Here is a 19,903-nt window from a genome sequence, read left to right as displayed (position 1 = left end):
AAATTCCTTCGTCCTCCACAGGTCTGAGAGGTAAACTATCCTATACTCTTCCAATTATTTATAATCTCATTCTTTATGCCTAGATCATGAACCCATTTTGTTTGACCTTATCTTGGTGTATGATGTTAAGTGTGGGTCAATGCCTAGTTTCTGCCAAACTAATTTCCAATTTTCCCAGCAGTTTTTGTCAAACAGTAAATTCTTATCCCAAAATCTGGGGTCTTTGGGTTTGTCAAACACTAGATTATTAAAGTTATTGGCTGTTTTGTCCTTTGAATCTAACCTATTCCATTGATCAACTAGGTTATTTCTTAGTCAATCCCAAATGGTTTTGGTGACCACTGCTTATAATATAGGTTTAGATCTGGTACATCTAGGCTACCTTCATTTGATTTTTTTTTTCCATTAGTTCCCTTGAAAGTCTTGACCTTTTGTTCTTTCAGATAAATTTTGTTGTTTTTTCTAGGTCGTTAAAATAGTTTCTTGGGAATCTGATTGGTATAGCACTAAATAAACAGATTAATTTAGGTAGTATTGTCATCTTTATTATATTTGCTCGACCTATCCAAGAGCACTTAATATTTTTCCAATTGGTTAAATCTGACTTTATTTGCATAGAAAGTGTTTTGCAGTTTTGCTCATATAGTTCCTGACTTACCCTTGGCAGATAGATTTCCAAATATTTTATCCTATTGACAGTTATTTTAAATGGAATTTCTCTTTGTAGCTCTTGCTGTTGGATTTTGTTGGTAATGTATAAAAATGCTGATGATTTATGTGGGTTTATTTTGTATCCTGCAACTTTGCTAAAGGTGTGGATTATTTCTTTTTAGTAGAATCTCTGGGGTTCTCTAAGTATACCATCATATCATCTGCAAAGAGTGATAATTTGGTTTCCTCATTACCTACTCTAATTCCTTTAATCTCTTTCTCAACTCTTATTGTCAAAGGAAATTTTAAAAAAATACAAAAGTAAGGGGAAGCAATATAGAATGAAAAAATTACACTACATAACAATTACACACACAACTATATGGTGCTAACTTAAATCAGAAAACTCCATTACTGGAACAGATCAGGTATAGAACATAGAGAAGCAAATGAACATGGGAGCATAATGTTCAAAAATCCATAAAACTTGAACTACTAGAGTAAAAAAAAAATCACTGTTGAACAAAAGCCTCAGGGAAAACTAGAAAGCAATTAGCAGAAATTAGGGTGAGACTAGCAAAATAATTCAAATTATTTAACATAATAATCTCTAAATGGTTAATTAATCTAGACATAAAAGGTCACATCAGAAAGAAATCAGAGATTCAAGAAAAAATATGCATATATATTACAAATAAGGGACATAGATTATATAAGATGAATGGGCAATTTTTACTATATAAAATGGAAAAGTTATTATACAAACAAAATCAATATAAGCAAAATTTGAATGTTACTAATTAACTGAGAGGGGAAAAAAATGTATCCAACAAATCTGTGTGAGAAAAGTCTGAAAGATAACCATAAAGGGAAAAGATTAGTAGGAATGAGAGCTATCTCCCAATAGATAAATGTTCAAAGAATATGAGTAGTTTAAAAACTAAAAAAAAAAAAAATTCAAACTATTGACATAAATTATTGATCCAAATTATTGTTATTAAAAAAATACTCCAGGGGTAGCTAATTGGTATAATGGATAGAGCACCAGCTCTGAAGTCAGGAGGAGCTGAGTTCAAATCTGGCCTCAGACACTTAATACTTCCTGCCTGTGTGACCCCAGACAAGTCATTTAACCCCAATTGCCTCAGGGGGAAAATATATATATATACATATATATATATATGTGTGTGTGTGTGTGTGTGTGTGTATGTTTACTCCAAATCACCAATAAAAGAAATACAATTGAAAAAACAATTCTTAGGTTTTATGTAACATAATATCCATTAGATTGCCAAAAATGACTGAAAAGAAAAATGACAATTGTTGGAAGGGCTGGGATCAGGCTGGGATATTATTTCATTACTGATGGAGCTGTATATTGTTCCAGATGTTCTGAAAAGAAATTTGGAACTATACCAAAAAAGTCATTAATGCACCTGAGCGTTGATATCACAATGAAACCACTACTAGGCTTATACCACAAGGGTAGAATTGTGGGAGCACTTGTATGATATGTGCAAAAGAAGGAGAATAATCTGCACAATGACCGCTACATTGAAGGGAAACATCTGTGAAAGATTTAAGAACTATGATTAATGTAATGACTCAAGAAGACTTAGGATGAAGCACAATCCTTCTTGCTTCCTGATAGAGAGGTAATGTTCTAAATGTGAATCTCTTCAGATAAAGATTTTACATTTTCAGACACAATTAATATGTGGATTCATTTTTTGAATATACTTATTCCTTAAAAGATATATATATATATACATATATATATATAAATACATATATAAATAAAATATATGTGTGTTTGTATGTATGTATGTATATTCCAGGAAATGGAGGAAAAGCCCACAGAAAGACCAATGATAAAGAAACAGATGTAAACTCTTCCATCTGGTCCATAATGTATAAAATGATAGCCTGAGGTTGGCAGAGATTGGTAAAGGGAACATATATTAATGAAGTAAGCACAAATTATGACCAATGGATCTGAAGCCAATTCAACACTTGATGATGAGGGGAAATAGCAAGACCAAACAGATCCCACTCAACTTATTTAAAAGTACCAGAGGGGCAGATTAGAACATAAAATCCCAATGCAAGAACTGAAGATGAAAATATGAGTAAACAAAAGATAACACCAAACACAATGAATTAAGAGAAGCCTTAAGTAGAAAACCTAGAATCTCTCCATCATATCTATAAAGAGACCCACTGAGGCAGTAAAATGATTTGGTCAAAAAACAAGAGTGGTGACAAGAAATCAAGCAAAGGATTTTTTTGAAAATGAAATTATAAATGAAAAGAATTTGGAAGGAAAAAATTGAAAAGAGAATACATAGCGTAAAAGGAAAAGTGTGAGACTTTACCTAATAAAAGTACTCTTTACAAGTCAGAATGGAGAAATAAAAACTCAGTAATATCAGGAGACAATAAAAAAAGGTTGGATAACAAAGTCAAAAATATTTTTAAAATGGAAGTAAAGTAAATATATCTAACAAAAAATGATCTTAAAAATCGGTTGATGAAAGATAATTTAAGAACCATCATATTCTCTGAAAATCATTACTAAACAAAAACCCTGGACACTAAATTCAATAAATTATAGGGAAAAAAATCTCTTCAAATGTATTAGGACTAGAGCGCAAATAAAAATAGAGTCCCCTGATCATATCCTGCAAGAACTCCAAAGTGAAAGTGGTCAGATGTGTCATAGGCAAAAGCAGAAACTGCCAAGTCAGGGGGAAAAAATACTTCCAGTAGTTAGAGTTCAAGTAGCAAACAATCACAATCATGATCATATGATTATAATTACATTTAATTATAGCAGAAATTTTAGAATTCATTAAGAAAATCTTGAAATAAGCCAGAAATGAAAACTGACACCATATTCATTGCTTTAGATGACTCTCAGATGTGGAAGCTCTCTACCAGCACAGATTAGCACTGAGAAGATATATCACTTGCTATGGGTTACCTACCATAGCCAATTTGGATAAGAAGTATGCTTCAATTGGATTTAATAAAGGTAAACTGTGATAGGAAATTCCTAGTTTTATCAATTAATTGGCAAAGCATGAAGCTGTTACAAAGTAGGTCAAATAACTACTCCTAGACCAAAGATACAGAGGAGGCTCCTTTTTAATAAGCATAGCAATAAAGAACAGAACTGTTAGGGAAAACAATGCAAATGGTTACAGGACTACTAATATCATGATAATGGAGACTACAGGACTAGTTACATCAAGAAAAGCAGGATACTTAAGCAGGGACCAGAAACCACCCATCTCTGTCACTAAGGAATTTATTGATTCCTTATGATTATGATTCCTTATAATTGATTTATGAGACCCATCTGCATCCCGAAGCTATTGCTAATGGACCATAGATAGTAGACTCCTTGGCTCCTAGGAGGGAGATCAGCAAGGACGGACAATATATCTTGTAGAAATAGACCAGGTCATTTTTTTTAGGACTTGAAAGATAAACAGATGTCCTACAATTCTCCTATAAGTTAGAAGCATGGCAGATAACAGTTTTTCTTTTTAATAATAGCTTTAAACAAACTTAGAGGGCAGTAATACAGAACATGATCAATTACAGACAGAACTGATTATAAAATGATACAGAATCAATTTAGTTTCCTAAGGTAAGATGTGAACCTAAGTGCCCCTGACTATCTCAGCAAAGCTGCCTCTTCAAAAGGCAAAAAAGATGAAGGCTTAGAGTCAAGAATAACAAACTGGATATAATCATATAAAAGGAAAATGTACCTTTAACAGACTAGAGCAAATGCAAATATTCTTGAGGAAAAGTGGAAGAGAAACTCTGAAATGCAAACACAAAAGGCAAGAGAAACCTTGAAAGGCAATTGGAAGGGACTGATTTTTTAAGAAATGCTAGAGAAAAGACAAAGTTTTCTTCAGAAATCTAATATTTTTGAGGGAATCAAATACAGGGCTTTGGTTTTTGCTGGTTTTAAAAGATAAAAAAGGAAGGAAAATACAGAAAGTAGAGAGGAGAACTTACTAAAATGGGGCACAAAGCAGTGTATAAAAACATGCAAAAAGGGATATAGGAAGTAAGCATCTCATAAACTTTTTTTCTAAATTAGATTAAAGAAGGACTAAATACAAACAAATACACAAAGGGCTTCGTGTAGGAATATAATAAATTCAAGAGGGAAACAGATAAGGACAGGGAAGGAGAATAGAGAATATAACAAGGGGATTAGAGTCAGGGAGGGAACGACATAAATAAAAGAAAATTCAACTTCCTTGGAAAAGAAAGGGAGAAAATAAAATGCAAGAAAAAAGTATAAAAATAAGAGTATAAAAGTCAGTGGCTTTAGATTTGTAAAGAAAAAAGATACATAGAAAACTAATTAAATGTAGAAGAAAAGCAGCAGAATATAAATGTCTCAAAGCCAGAAAAAAACTGGATTCAAGTCCTATTTTTGACACATGCTTGCACTCTCTCTGACACAGTTAGGCAACTCTGTGATTCAAGTTGCAGAAAATGAGCTGATCTGTATTGGTGCATAACCTTTGACTTAGTGATAATGCTACTAGGCATATATCACAAAAAGACCAAAAACAAAGGAAAGACCCATGTAATGTTCTGGTTAGCTTTCTGGAGGTCTCAGGACTAGCCTTGGTCTGAGCAGAATAATCACCAGGAGAATAGCCAGGGATAAAGTCCAAAGTCTTTATTGTCTCCTTCACAGTCTGTCTCCTTTGCTTGGGGCAAGGCCAGCTTTCTGTAAGTCCTCTGGAATGGATCTTGGTTTCAGTGGAGGAATGCAGGAGGCAGGAGAGCCACTTCAAGGCTGATCAAAGATGGAATCTCTGTGGCTGACTTGTCCTCAGTTTAAATACTCTATTACAATTACATCAATTGTAGAACTATTACATCACTATGCTAAATACTAAGTATATGTAAAACTAGATAGCCATTGTCTTATCAATTCCACTGAATTAACACCTTGTTCTAGGATTAAATCAATCATACTGAACTAGAGAATTCACATGCTAAACTAGATAACCATTATTTTATCAATTCCACTGAGTTAACACCTTGTTTTAGGATTAAATCAATCATACTGAGCCTTAAGTATATTTCTCCAGAGTTCCTGCCCTTTACAAACCCATATAAACAGAAATTGTTGTGATGGTTGTTTGGTCTTTCAGTAAAGTCTGACCCTGTGTACCAATGGCCAATAACCAATTCTGCCCATGGGGTTTTCTTAGGAAAGATACTGTATACCTTTGTCATTACTTTCTCTAATGGATTAAAGCAGAAGTTACCTAGTGAGGTCAGATTTGACCTGAGATCTTCCTGACTTCAGGCTCACAGTTTTAGTCCCCTGATCCATTTATCATGATGAAAGCTAGAGCAACTTTTGTTTGAACTGCTTCAGAGGCAACTGAACAGAAGTAGGGGTATAAATTATACAGTGAATAAAACATTGAAAAGGAAAAAAAATAAAGGGCTTAAAAATTATGATCAGTGCTGTGACTAACCATGATTTGAAAGAGATTATTTCAGATCACATTATCTACTGTCAGATATAGAGGTGACAAACATTTTCAGATAATCAATACATTGATTTGTGTGTGTGTCAATGCTAATTTATCATGAAAGGACTTTTTTTCTTGGAGAAGAAGAGATAGGAAGTATTAATAGGGGGGAAAATTTTTTTAAAAAGCAAGAAAACTATTAAATATGAATAGAACAGAAGGAAACCAAATAATCTGAGCAATATTAAATTTACAATATTAAATCTGTCCTATTTGCTCCCCATTGTGGGGATTAAAATTATCCCACTTACAATAAGAGACTGAGGCAGAACTGTGAGTCAATGACACTTTACTGAAAGGTCCATAGTCCCCTCTAATAAAGTAGACCTCAGTTCTTCATCATGATCTGAGATGCCACCTCCTGTTAGGGCTATACTTTTCATAGGATTACAGTTATGTAAATATAACAGTGATTTCATTCCTTAACATATAATAAATAGGCCAAAATATGAATATCAGCAGGATCACAACTTAGGTGAAACTTGTCAGTGACCTTAATAGTCATAAGATAATCAATAGTCATAAGATGGTCACTTGCTCCTATGGACAAGTGATTGGTCCAGAGGTACAAAAATATTTTGGGGAACTTTCCATGTAATTGCCATCTCTGCTACACTGGGCTTGACCACAATGACAAGGCAAAACAAGGATGAAGGCCTTTAGTTAACTTCCCATAATTATTAAGCAAATGAATTCAGAATCTGCAGCTCACAGAACTGGGGAAATCTATATAAAACTTTGATATGATTCTATCAAATTTATTAATACTGATTAGAATAGAGCAGGGATGCAAATGAATTGTTTCTCTCACCAGTGAGTGATACCTAAAAATAAAGAATTTTGAAAAAGAATTATAAATTTTAAAAAATAACATATCCAAAAAAATCCCACAAAACATGATTTTATATGCAAAGTATCACATCCATGCCCTCTGATTTCTACATTAAATTCATCATATTGTTTTTTGGTTATTGTTTGTTCCATAAACACTCTTCTATGAACTTTGTATATATTATTTTTTTAGACATGTTTAATTCCATTTGCAGCAATTCATTGAAGTCTTATATAATTCTTAATATAAAACCTTTTTGCAGCACAGTAATAGTCCATTATATTCACATGACACATTTTATTTTGTCTTTTTGCAGGCAGTGGACATCTTGTTTTTAGATTTTTGCTACCATAAGAAGTGCTACTAAAAATATTTTGATCATCTTTTTGTCAAAGACCTCCTTGGGATCATGCTTTATTGTTGCAATCTCGAAGACAAAGATCATGAGCATTTTAGTTGCTTGCTTTGCAAAATTATGGCCTACCCCTACCAAAGTTACAAATGAGCTTTCTGTCATTGGCTACAACTGAACATTTTGAAATCAATCTAATTAATAAAGAAAAATGTTTTAAAATATCCTAAGCAATAAACATTAACTTTTTAAAGAAACTTTTAGATCTGGGACCATAGAAGACTTTTAATAAATGCTTCTATAATAAGAAAATACACAAGAATACTGAGTCCAGAAATGTGTTGCTTCTTATTTTGGAGAGGAAAAAAAAATAATCACATTTCTATATTTTTCTGTGTCTTAGAAAAATAATTCGGTTAGTCAACTTGAATATTTTTAAGCAGAAGGATACTCTATTTTCAGGATTTCTATTTTAAAGTTTTATTTTGCAATAAATTTTGGTTTAAAATTAAGTTGCAAATTTCAGGTAAAAAGAGTAATAAAATTTAATGATCACTAAAACTTCAAGTGAAATGCATTTTATTATGTTTAGTTCCTTGTTCTCCTGAGGACTCTTGATGTAGTAATAAATTGAGGTGTGAAAATCTAATTGGTTGAGACCCTGCTTGACCCTGCTATAGATTGCTGAAGTTCCTTCACTTACTGGAGATCTTATACCAAATTTAAGGCTTGGTAAGCTTCTTCATCTTTCTAAAATGGAAATTTTAGTAAGACACTATGTTATTTAGCCTTGATAGCTGACATTCTGTTATCCCCTTATTCTCCCACATTCTCCAAAAGGCCATTCTTCTCTTATTTTGTTTTCCTGAATCAACAGTCTCAGTCTCAAGCAACCATGTGGATCTGGAAACACAATCTTGTTATATTCATTCTCCTCCTCCTCTTTCTTCATAGTATTACTCTAGATGCCTAAGACTTCTGTGACCATAATCAGAGAGAAAAATCTGCACCAGTGTAGTAGGGAATATTTGTGACTCACTTTAGAGAATCTGCTAATACTTGAATGAACCCGTAAAGAAAGTTTTCACTTTTGGCATTACAAACTACTCAGTGTAGGGGTTTCTAAAAAGACTCAGTAAATAAGAATGTCTGAAGGAGTTCCTGAACTTTCTATTTAAGTTCAAATTCCTTTGGATCTAAAACTAAAACAGGATTCCATTCCTCTCATATCTTCATTTAGAGAAGGACTTTTTCAACTTTTTTCCACTTATAACCTTTTTTCACCTGATTTTTTTTTTTTTTTTTTTTTTTTTTTTTTACTGAGGCAATTGGGGTTAAGTGATTTGCCCAGGGTCACACAGCCAGGAAGTGTTAAGTGTCTGAAGCCAGATTTGAACTCAGGTCCTCCTGATTTCAGGGCTGGTGCTCTATCCATTGCACCACCTAGCTGCCCCAACCTGAAAAATTTTTATGTGGCTCTGAGTATATATGTAAAATAGGTATACAAATGGAGCATTTATTGATAACAAATCATAATTTTGTGACCTCCACATTTAGTTATATTGCCCCATATTAGGTTGTGATCCACAGTTTAAGAAGCTTTTATTTAGAGTGGGTCCAACCTTGATATCAGTTCATTGTCCCATGAACCCCCAGAATCTGATGGGTCTTCAGAATACTAGTTAGGGGTACTTAATAGCTTGACAATCCTGAGTCCTTAAAAACCAAAAAACAATGGCTTTGCAATTGCTTTGGGGCTATTCTTAGCTTATGGTAATTGCCTATATACCAGGAAATACAGTTCCATTGCAGTAGCAGAATTATTCAGTTGAACAATGTTAGTCCAATTCATTTACCCACATCATTGATTCTCCCTAGTGAGTTCTCTTGCTTAGGTTTATGTGAATCTGGCCTGGATTTCCCTTTTGCAAACTTCTCTCTATTAAAATACTTCTACATTAAGATCTGAACTACTAGCCAAAAAATCATAACAGCCTATAATTCTGGTGCCTTTCCAAATATACCTTTTTCCCTATAGGGAATGGGCTTCCTCCCTCCTCCCTCCCCCTTCCCCCCCCCATATACTGCATTCCATTTATACTGGTTGCCACCTTGTTTGGAATGATTCCCTCTTCATGTCCATCTTTCAGAGCTTCTAGTTGGACCTTCAAGACAAGCACAGTTTTCTATATGAAATCTTTCCTAATTTCCATAGCTGCTACTGCTCCCTCCTCCAAAATCACTGTTTTGTTTGTTTGTTTGTTTTATACATAACTATATTTGTACTGTTGTCTCCTCCAAGAAAATGTATTCCATCTTTCTGTTTCCCCACTACTAAGTCCATTTCTTATCACAGAATAGACCCTTAATAAATGCCTATGGAATTATAGATTAATTAACTCCACCATCATGGGGCTTAAATCAAATAAAGTATAAATGAAATCCACCCCCATTTCTAATGTGTGTAACAATAATAAATCTAAATAATCTAACTAAGAAAATTTGCAAATGTGAGACTCAACTTTCTTTAAAGACAAAATCTTTAAAAAGGAAATACAATTTATATCATTCATCAGCCAGTCCAAAAAAAAAAAAAGTACTTGAAGGAAAAACTAGCTTCTGGAATGATTTTTAAAACCACTAGGATATAAAATATAACCTTTATTTTGCTCCGTTATAAAGCATTCTTTATCCATTTCTAATGAAAATAGTAGCAAAATTAAAATGAAGAGAAAAAAAATGCAGAAGCAACCATATAGCATTTAAATTATGGGTCCCAACCTGAAATGTTTTCCTGCTCCTTGTGACTACAAGGCAATGAGACTGGTTTCTTTTCATGTTGTGCTTTGTGAAATCAATCCGTTTCATTGCTTAAGAATCATGCCTCACACATACTCCCTCCTTTATCATGCTGGATGTAATAGTTGCCCAAAGAAAAATATTCCCTTCTGCAAAATGTTTCTGAAAAGCCAAGTTTAGGTTTTTTATTAAAATGGAAACCCTCAGGACTCGGATGTGGCCTTTTTTACCGGTCAAATTTTCAGAATGGAGTAGCAAATGATTTAGGCCAAAGCTAGCAAAAGGGACTAATCCAAAAGGAAAATGAGCAAGGGAAAAATGTGTTCATAACCATAAAGTCATATTCCTACTTCAAACAACTCTGGAATAGACAGCCATATTGGCATAAAAGAAAAGACAAACCTTTTTGTCAAAAAATTGAATGTGTTTTGCAGACACCCTGTATTTAATGACTGTCAGCAATGAGCATGTTGATGTTTTTCACCACTTAAATATGATGCTGGACTTTCTGGCTGCTTTTTCCATGTATGTATTTTGCAAAGCAACTTGGGGGAAAATAGAGAGATGGGGGAAAGAAAACTCTAGACGAAAGTTGTTTTAAAAACAACATATTCTGTGTACAATAAAAATATTCAGATGGTTTATTTGCATTTGTAATAAATTTAGGCAGAATGAATCACCTTTCATGCCTATGCTACATGCTTGGTTTGATCTAAAGTAGGTTAAAGTAGGGATTTGCTGGGTTTTACATATCTAAAATTCTTATTCAAATGAAATTCTGATGCCACACCACACATTTATAATGAAAGGCAGTAAGATTCCAAGAAGAATAGATACACATTATAACTGTAAATGAATGTCACAAAAAGAAGCAGATGATACTAGGCTTCAATGAAGAATTCTTATAATTATAGGCAGCACTGTAAAATCACTCTGTCGTGTGTTGTTTGCCTCTATTCTTTATGAAGCCTCTAGAGACTGATAAACTTTTTCTTTTCAATATTTGTTCCTTTTTTCAGGTTTTCAAGTGTTGACTGGAGATTAGTTTTTAACTAGTAAATTCACTTAACAGTCTTTTCCTTTGCTATGAAATTTCATTTTAAATACCAGTTATGTTTAAAGGAGAAATTTTAAAGAATACATACATACAGGGGTGTGTGTGTGTGTGTGTGTGTGTTTTTAGGTCATGACACAAAAATGGTGATGGTGGTGAGGCATCTTCTTAACATAAATATTGTCAGAGAAGTATAAAAAGATTTGATTAAATTTTTTTTTTCCTGGACAAAAACATTGCTCGAGTTCACAGATGATATATTCTGGGAGAAGAAAATGATGGGAAAATTTCATTAAATAGCAATCTTTTCTTTTGGATTAAAAAGTAGGCTTGAAGGATCTTAACGCAAGAATGACTCTAAAAAGGAAGTCTATTATCAATTATGATTAAAAAAAATAACAATGGATGAATGAAGTCATCTTTAGTATGGATGAATAGAAGTTTGCCAACTTGTAAATTACAATAAAGTATTTAGCTAAGGCTTTTGGGATAATCTAATCTATACTAAACACTTCAGCAGGGCAGTTTTATGATTTTCTGTATACAGATGAGAAAGTAAATATAGCAAAATTAATCAACTGACCCAAGATTATCCTGTGAGTCAGTAGCAAAAACAGAACTAAAATCTCAAAGTTCTTAACCCCTAATCTATAATTCTATACTTTTTAAAGACTTATTTTTTCAATGAAAAAAAAATCTACCTTTTCTCTCATTTACCCTTTCTACTCCATTGAAAAAGGTAAAATTTACAAAAATTTTTGTAACAAAAATACACAATCAAGCATATTTGTTACACTGTTTTCCAAAATGTATATCTCTATCCAATTTATGAGATTATTCAATACAATTCTTGAAAGGTTATCAATATTAATATTTACATCTAAACACAGATGACATAACTCAAGACCCTATGAATCATCTTACCTCTAAGATTTTAGTTTGCAAAACAGGGGATTAACTACATTGAAAAAAAGCAATCTCCCCCTTTATCAATGAAAGTAGGAGATGGTGGAGGATAGAAAGACCTGACACGTTATATTCCTGGGATCATGAAGAGTTGTACTCGATTAAACAACTGGACAAAACAAAATACCAATGAAAATACAAGTTTGGTCCAAAGTAACAACAACAAACCTTCCCAAGAAAAACCTAAAGACTAGAAGGCTTCTATTTTTTAAATCTGTCATAATGATAAGCTATATAACCACTTTGGGGGAGGAAGAGGAATTAGGGTCCTTAACACCTTTAAATCTGTTAGGTTCTTTAATACCTGAGAGTTTCTTAAAGAGAGTAACATCAAGTGCCTGCATTTAAGGCTGCTAGTTTGTTAGACAACATCCTAAATACTACACCTTTATGAATGCCCATGGATTATGTGTCCAATGTACTAAGGCTCTATAACACTAAGTAAGAATTTGTTCCACTTAATGGACATTGCAAAATAAATTGCAAGCAAGGGTTCTGAACATCTGAGTGTAGTATATAGGCTATAAAATTAGATGAGATACTTGGATCCAACTTGGCTCCTATTCTGAGAATGTAAGTATTTGAAAAGATAAGTGATGCTATTCCAAGGGCTAGCTTTAAACCATCCAGAATACTCCTCAAAACATTGAACACTTTTTATGCTACACAATGCTGATATAAATAAGTCTGTGTTATTTATTCATAACAATATAAATTACTCCTGTTAATTTTAAGAGTGGCAAGAATCAGGTATGTTCTATATTTCTCTAGGCACCAGAGTGGAATGCTATGGGGTTCTTGGCTTTCCTTTATCTGATTGAAGATATTTAAAATAATATTTTATGAAAGGGGAAACATTAAATAGCTATTATTTCTAGTTAAACAAAACTATACTCTTCTGCTTTAGTACACACACACACACACACACACACATGACAATTATCACTAAAACAATCATGTGACAAATTTTGGCATTTTTCTCTTAGCTCTACACTCAATTTGATTCTATTCATCTGATCCAGGATTTGTTTCTTAACAATCTCATCAGTCATTGTTCAGCATGAATGGACCATTATACAACCCTCTCTCCAAATGTACTGGCTGACTTCAGGAATGTGAAGGACTTAAATGACTTTAAGTTCTTGATCCACAGCATGACATTGTTTGGATTGATTTTATCACGTGAGGGTAGGCTATTATGTTTCCATTAATAAACAGTGGCACTTGAGATGCCCTTTTGCTAGAGATACCAGAGTAAAATGAAAGAGATTTGAGAGAACTCTTCAATATCTCCTTTATTCATCTTACTGATCACTTCTATTAGGGTTTTTTGGTAAGATTAGTGATTACAGAGGTATAACATTCAAATTCAAGAAACAATTGTAAAGATATGACATTTTTGGAAACTTCATAGGATGTGTCATTAAATATACATGTCTCATCATTCTTGGACACTGATGAGCAGATAACATTCATAGTCATGTCTCTGGCACAGTAATTGAACCCTTTACACAAACAAATAGGCTCTAAGGCTTTATCTCCCATTATTAATCCTGCTTCAGGGGAAAGGGTCTTGAGGGCAAGTTGATCTCACTTTCAAATGTCACCAACCTCTGTGTTATTAATCAAACCTCTTTGAGGGTGGTTATAGTTGGGCTAAATAAAAACTTGGATAGAGACTTCAACATCTGAAGGAAATACAGTTTTGTCAATGTTAAGTGCTGCTTCCAGCAATGCAGATCACAAATCACAAATGTTAGCATGTATAGTAGGCCTTTGTGTTGCTGTAGATCAGACTTCCCTTTTCTCCACTCTCTACAATTTTATGGACCCCAAGGAAATTCAATTTTAATGTGTCCAGCATTTAATTTTCAAAATACTGCCATAGTATATTGTATGTGAAAATATTTAATAGCACTAATGAAGGTATATACATAATGGGATTTAAGCTTAAATAATTCAGCAGGGAAAATACTGCAATTCATGGCTTTACCTGTAGATATTCCATTTCTTCATCTTTTTTCTGATTCTTTTCCAGAAGATCTATAACAAATCAGATAAAAACAACCTTTAAATATATTGAAAGAATAAATTACTCCTTGTTGTCGATGCAATTTCATTCATTATGTAAGAAAAGCCAAGCTAGAGGGAAATGAGAGGGTAGTGAATGTGCAAATAACTGATGAAAAGATAATAATCATGTATAAATTGATGCTAAGTAAAGTGAGCAGAAACAGGAAAACGTTATATATAGTAACAGCAATATTGTGCGATGAACAACTATGATAGACTTAGTTCTTCTCAGCAATACAGTAATCTAAGACATTTCCAAAACTCTTGTGATGGAAAATATCATCTGCATCCAGAGAAAGATGGAGACTAAATGCAGATCAAAGGATAAAAGTTTACTTTTTAAAATTTATTTTTTGTTTTTTCTTTCTGTGATTTTTCCCTTTTGTTCTGACTTTTCTTTCACAAAATGACTAATATGAAAATGTTTAATATAATTGTACAGGTACAGCTCATACTGGAGTATTTGTTGTCTTGGGGAGAGGAAAGGAAAGAGAAAGAGGGAGAAAAATTTGGAATTTAAAATCTTTCAAAAATGAATTTTGAAAACTATTTTATATATAATTGGAAAATAATAAAATGCTATTAATAAAAATTTTAAAAGAAAAGAAAATATCATAGTCATAGGAGCCCTGCCAAACTTAAGTCTGTCATTTGGAATTCCTATGTACCTTTAAGACTCAGTTCATATGCCATTTTCTGTACAGAGTATAGAACTTTCAAGACTTCCAAGACTGCCAGATTTAGAAGTGGAAGGGATCAGTGATCAACTAGCCCAATCCTTTGACATTATAAATGAGAAGAATGAGGCCTTTGGCAGTAGAATGACTTGCCCAAGATCACAAAAGTAAGAAGCCAGGATTTGAATCTAATCTCTAACTCTAAATTCAGTCTTCTTTCTATTTCTCCATTCCTGTCTCCTGATCCCATTTACTTAATTGTAAGAGTTTTTTTTTTTTCTCCCTAATTACTTGATACTTCTTTGTATATGTTTGGTGTTTACTTGCATATGTATATATAGATAGATAGATAGATAGATAGATATAGATAGATATATAGATATATGTGTGTGTGTGTATTAATATGAAGATATATTTGACTCTAGATACCATGAAATTCACTAGGATTCAGTTATACTTCTTAAATAATACAAATGTTTTATTTATTTAATTCACTGCTTCTAAACTTCCAAGTAGTCCAAAATGTCTTTTTTGAAAAAAGAAAATTCCCTTTTAAAGAAAATTAGAAACAAACCATTTGCTCATCCAATGCAACTTCACTAGCCAAATTCTATTCCACAGCCAACTTTTTTTTTTTTAAATAACCATATTGGAGCCCATTGGAATGATGGGTGGAGGCGAAAGTGAATCTATTAATGGAAGAAGAAACACTACCTTAACATCAGAGTCACAATAATTATCACTTCCTACCAAAAAGGGTGGGCATCACTGAAGCTACATCAGACCAAGAAGTTGGCAACATCTTATAGAAATCAGTGGTTAAAAAAGGAAAGCAGTCAACCAAAAAGATGGTATGGCTATGGTGCCTCAGTGCCCTACATTCATTTATGAACTTACTATAAAGGAAAATCTATTTGGCACACAGTATTTGCTGCCTACAGCTACACCACTCAGTGCTGTGATCTTATTGGATCTCACCAAATAACGAGGGTTGGGCTGAGTCAGAACTTGGATGGAAACTGACAAGAAACACCTACAATAGCACACATTAAAATATTAGCATTTACCTTACTCTGCTGATTGATATTCTCACCAAGACGTTACACCACATGAAAGAAAAATATAACTTGCAAAAATTCAATAAATGTCACAGAAAGATGAATGCAAACATTTTATGGGCACCATACTATATATAGCAGGAAACAATATTTCAGTGGGTGGCAAACTTATGTAAAATAATGTTATACTATTCAGCAAAGAACATACCAAAGATGGCTTATTTCATAGAATCAGAGAATTTTAGAGGTGGAAAACATCTGAGAGATGTCATCTAATTCGGCATCTATAATACCCCTGACAAGTGGCTACCATAAATAAAAGGGAAGCTTTGGAGGCAAACCAGAGGTTTGCCCACTGATTCTCCTAGAAGGCAGCTTACATTTTGCCCACTGCCTTTCATTCCGTACTCTGGGACAAAAAGGACAGATCTAATATTTTTTTCATATGACAGACAGCCCTTCAAAAAGCTGAGCAGATGGCCACAATGATCCTCAACAAGTACTAAAAATAGCATTTCAGAATTACTGAAGAGACACAGTTTAGAAGTGGAGATGATCTTCTGAGGCTCATTAGCCAGAGGAACTTACAAAGGGGTAGCAAGCATGACTGTAAAGAAATACAAGGAGAGTTACTTGTTCTCTAAACTTGTGCATATGTTTCTGTTGAAATCTCCTGTAAATTGAGCTCTATTGATTATAAAATTAAGATAAATGACAACTTTGTGGCACAATCTGTTAGAGGCCCTTTATTATGGCATGAAGATAACCTTGAGGTTTAGCTGGCTCTAAGAAAATTGCATAACCTCTGTAGAATAAAGCTGTATCAAAGAAAAGTGACTAAACTACTAACTCCCTATATTTTTACACATTTTCATGGTAAGTTTTTGTTATAATAATTCAATAATCTAAGGGAGCTGAATTTAAAATATATGACTCTGTTCAAGCTATAAATGCAACTTTTAGCCACATTTGAATTGTCCAATAAAAAATATAAAGACATTCCACTCATTTGAACTCAAAATCACTGTTAATCTTGGGTTACATTAAGATATGATCTGTCTGAGAAGGAAATATGAAAAATGTATATGCCTTCTCAGTCTCCTTCAAATATAATAATCCCTAGAATCTAAAGTTTAAAAGGCTGCTTCTAAATTCTGAAAATCCAGATTACTTTAAGAGAACACCTGTTAGCCACCAACAAGAACAATGGCAAAGAGTTTAAGCTTTTATTTAACAGCATGTATTTTTTAAATTAGAAGACAAAAGGCAGTTGCAACTAACAGGCGATGTTCTCCTTAAAGAAGCAAATAAAAGAGTTGGCAGCATTGATATTATTATCTGTCCAAATGCAACAAGAAATATAAGGGCTATTTGGTAACTTTACAGTGTGATACTTAACATGATATTTACAAAAAAAGACCACAAAGAAAAATATTGTCATTTTTATATAGCACTATTTATGATGAGGAAATTCTATGAAGGACTCAAGGAGATACTTCACATTAAATCAAAATATATTTTGATAACAATTCAATGACCCCAATGCAAAAATAGGCATAGATGAAGATGCTGACAAACACTGAAAAAAAGGTTTAAGAATAAGGAATGAGAGAGGACAAAGATGTATACAGAACAAGGAATCCTTTATCCTTGTATATCATGCATACTTCTGAAGAGGAAAAAATAGGAAGTTTCTGGATGTTATAAACACTACATTATACTGGAAAATTAACTATATTATAATGGACAGCAAATGACTACTTAATAATTGAGAAGTCATTTCTGAATTAGCTGTTTATAATTAGACCATTGGCTTATTAGAGCAACATTCAAAATTAACACAAAGTACTAATTGCTAGCCTTCATCTAATGTTTTAAGGTTTACAAAGCACTTTACATATTTAATCTTCACAATAACTACATAAATTAGGTGATATCATTTATTTCCATTTCACAGGTGAGAAAACTAAGGCTGAGAAAGGACTTGCCAGTGGTAAAGCTAGAACAATGAAAAAAAAATTATATATTATGCAGTTACCACACTAAAGTGAAGTATTTAACCATCTTAATGACACCAAAAAAGAAGGAAGAAAAGAAGGAAGGAAGGAAGAAAAGAAAGAAGGAAGGAAAGAAGGAAGGAAGGAAGGAAGGAAGGAAGGAAGGAAGGAAGGAAGGAAGGAAGGAAGGAAGGAAGGAAGGAAGGAAGGAAGGAAGGAAGGAAGGAAGGAAAGAAAAAAAGATAAACGAAAGGATGTTGATGCTAATTTTAACACTTTTGTAGTTCATGATAAGATCAAAAGAGTCTAAATTTTGCCTCAGTCAGTAATACTTGACCTGCTTGCCAAAGGAATGTGACAGCCAAAGAACAACTTTGGTTTGGAATATAAGTTAGTCTATAAAAATTTATGAAAAAGGATTGTAGAAGATTATGAAATTGCACATAAAATAGAAGCTATGAAAGGGGAAGAAAAATAAGCTTAAAGAAAACGAAAGAAAATACAACTCAATAAAGTCATCCTGAGGACACTGAAGGATGAAACTAAAAGAATAATTAGCCAAAAAAAGGAAAAGATCTGTAGGGATTTTAAAACAATTTTTCCCACTATTAGGGACAGTGGACCTATCACATTTGGACTTAGACTTGTCAGGACCAGATGTGCTTCTTTAGTGAGTATAGTGGCATGAAGAAAGCAGCTGGGTTAGAACATCTAGAATATTTAAGTATATTTAGAAGAGGTCCAAGAGAGAACAGAAGCATTTTTAGGGCCCAGAGAAATGAATTATCAGAGAGAGTTAGGTGGCACAGTGGATAGAGCCCCAGTAGCAGGAAGAACTGAGTTCAGATGTGGCCTCAGATATCATTATGTTACCCTGAGCAAGTCACTTCAGTTCCTCATGTATAAAATTGGGATGATAATAGTAACTCTCAGAGTTGCTGAGAGGAACAAGTGAGATAATAATTGTAGAGTACTTAACACGGTGTCTAGCACATAGCAAACATTCTATAAACAATTTAATTATTGTTTTTGTTACTATCATCATCATCATCATAGTCAAACTTATAAGAACACAGACAAGAATTGAATAGACTGGATAAACATGGATCAACTGTGGAATATCCATTCTGAAGAGACCACAGATTCACTGAAGGAACTAAAGCATCTTAAAACATAAACGTTTTTCTATCTTTTTCCTTAAGATAAAATCAAATTCAACTGATGTCCAGATAATTAAAAAGGGGGATAAGTGATAATGGCCAAATTCTAATAAAAAGACAACAACCTTGAAAGACATAAGAATTCTAATGAATATTATTATTCACAACCCCAGATCATCAATGATGCAAAACATGCTAACTACCACTTGACTGAAAAGTGATGAACTCAGGATATAAGAAGAGATATGTTTTCCAGATATAGTCAATGTGGGAATTGGTTTTGCTTCATTAAGCATATTTATTACAAGGTATCGTCTTTTTCTTTCTTTTTTTCCCCCAATAAGTGGAAGAAGATGGGAGGGAGAAAAAAAATCAGTTTTTCTTCACTGAGAAAAATTTAATTTAAAAATCTGTTACAAGTAATTCTAGAACAGTACCTAAATTCTTTGTTATACTCAAAACTTTTTTTTTCCCCAAAAAAGAAAAAAATGCTTGAAATAACAGGTCTGTTATCTGGAGCTTAGTGACATCTTCAAAACAAGTTTTTGTTCATTGTAATCATATTTTAAAGCGTTAACTCCATTCATGTTCCAAATACACTCATTAAAATAAGAATCATGACAGGAAATGATAATGATAAAATGTTTAAGGGAATGTGGGAAAACTGGGACACTAATACATTTTTGGTGGAATTGTGAA

The 19,903-nt window shown here is 33.1% G+C and overlaps 1 protein-coding gene across 2 annotated transcripts in view; it reads right to left on the bottom strand.

The window, feature by feature from the left end:
- LOC116421573 (centrosomal protein of 128 kDa-like) overlaps nucleotides 1–14,326 on the bottom strand; it is a 95,262-nt gene extending 80,936 nt beyond the window's left edge. For both annotated transcript variants that reach the window (XM_031952431.1, XM_031952432.1), the window contains exon 1: nucleotides 14,233–14,326. In XM_031952431.1, the coding sequence (XP_031808291.1) occupies nucleotides 14,233–14,247 (15 nt within the window). In that variant the 5' untranslated portion in view covers nucleotides 14,248–14,326. The remainder of the gene's footprint in view (nucleotides 1–14,232) is intronic.
- Between the last annotated feature and the right edge of the window lie 5,577 nt (nucleotides 14,327–19,903).

This window comes from Sarcophilus harrisii, chromosome 2 (genome assembly GCF_902635505.1).
Source record: "Sarcophilus harrisii chromosome 2, mSarHar1.11, whole genome shotgun sequence".
Lineage (NCBI taxonomy): Eukaryota > Metazoa > Chordata > Mammalia > Dasyuromorphia > Dasyuridae > Sarcophilus > Sarcophilus harrisii.
The sequence above is the reverse complement of the archived record's forward strand: the minus strand, read 5'-3'. Positions and strand labels throughout refer to the sequence as shown.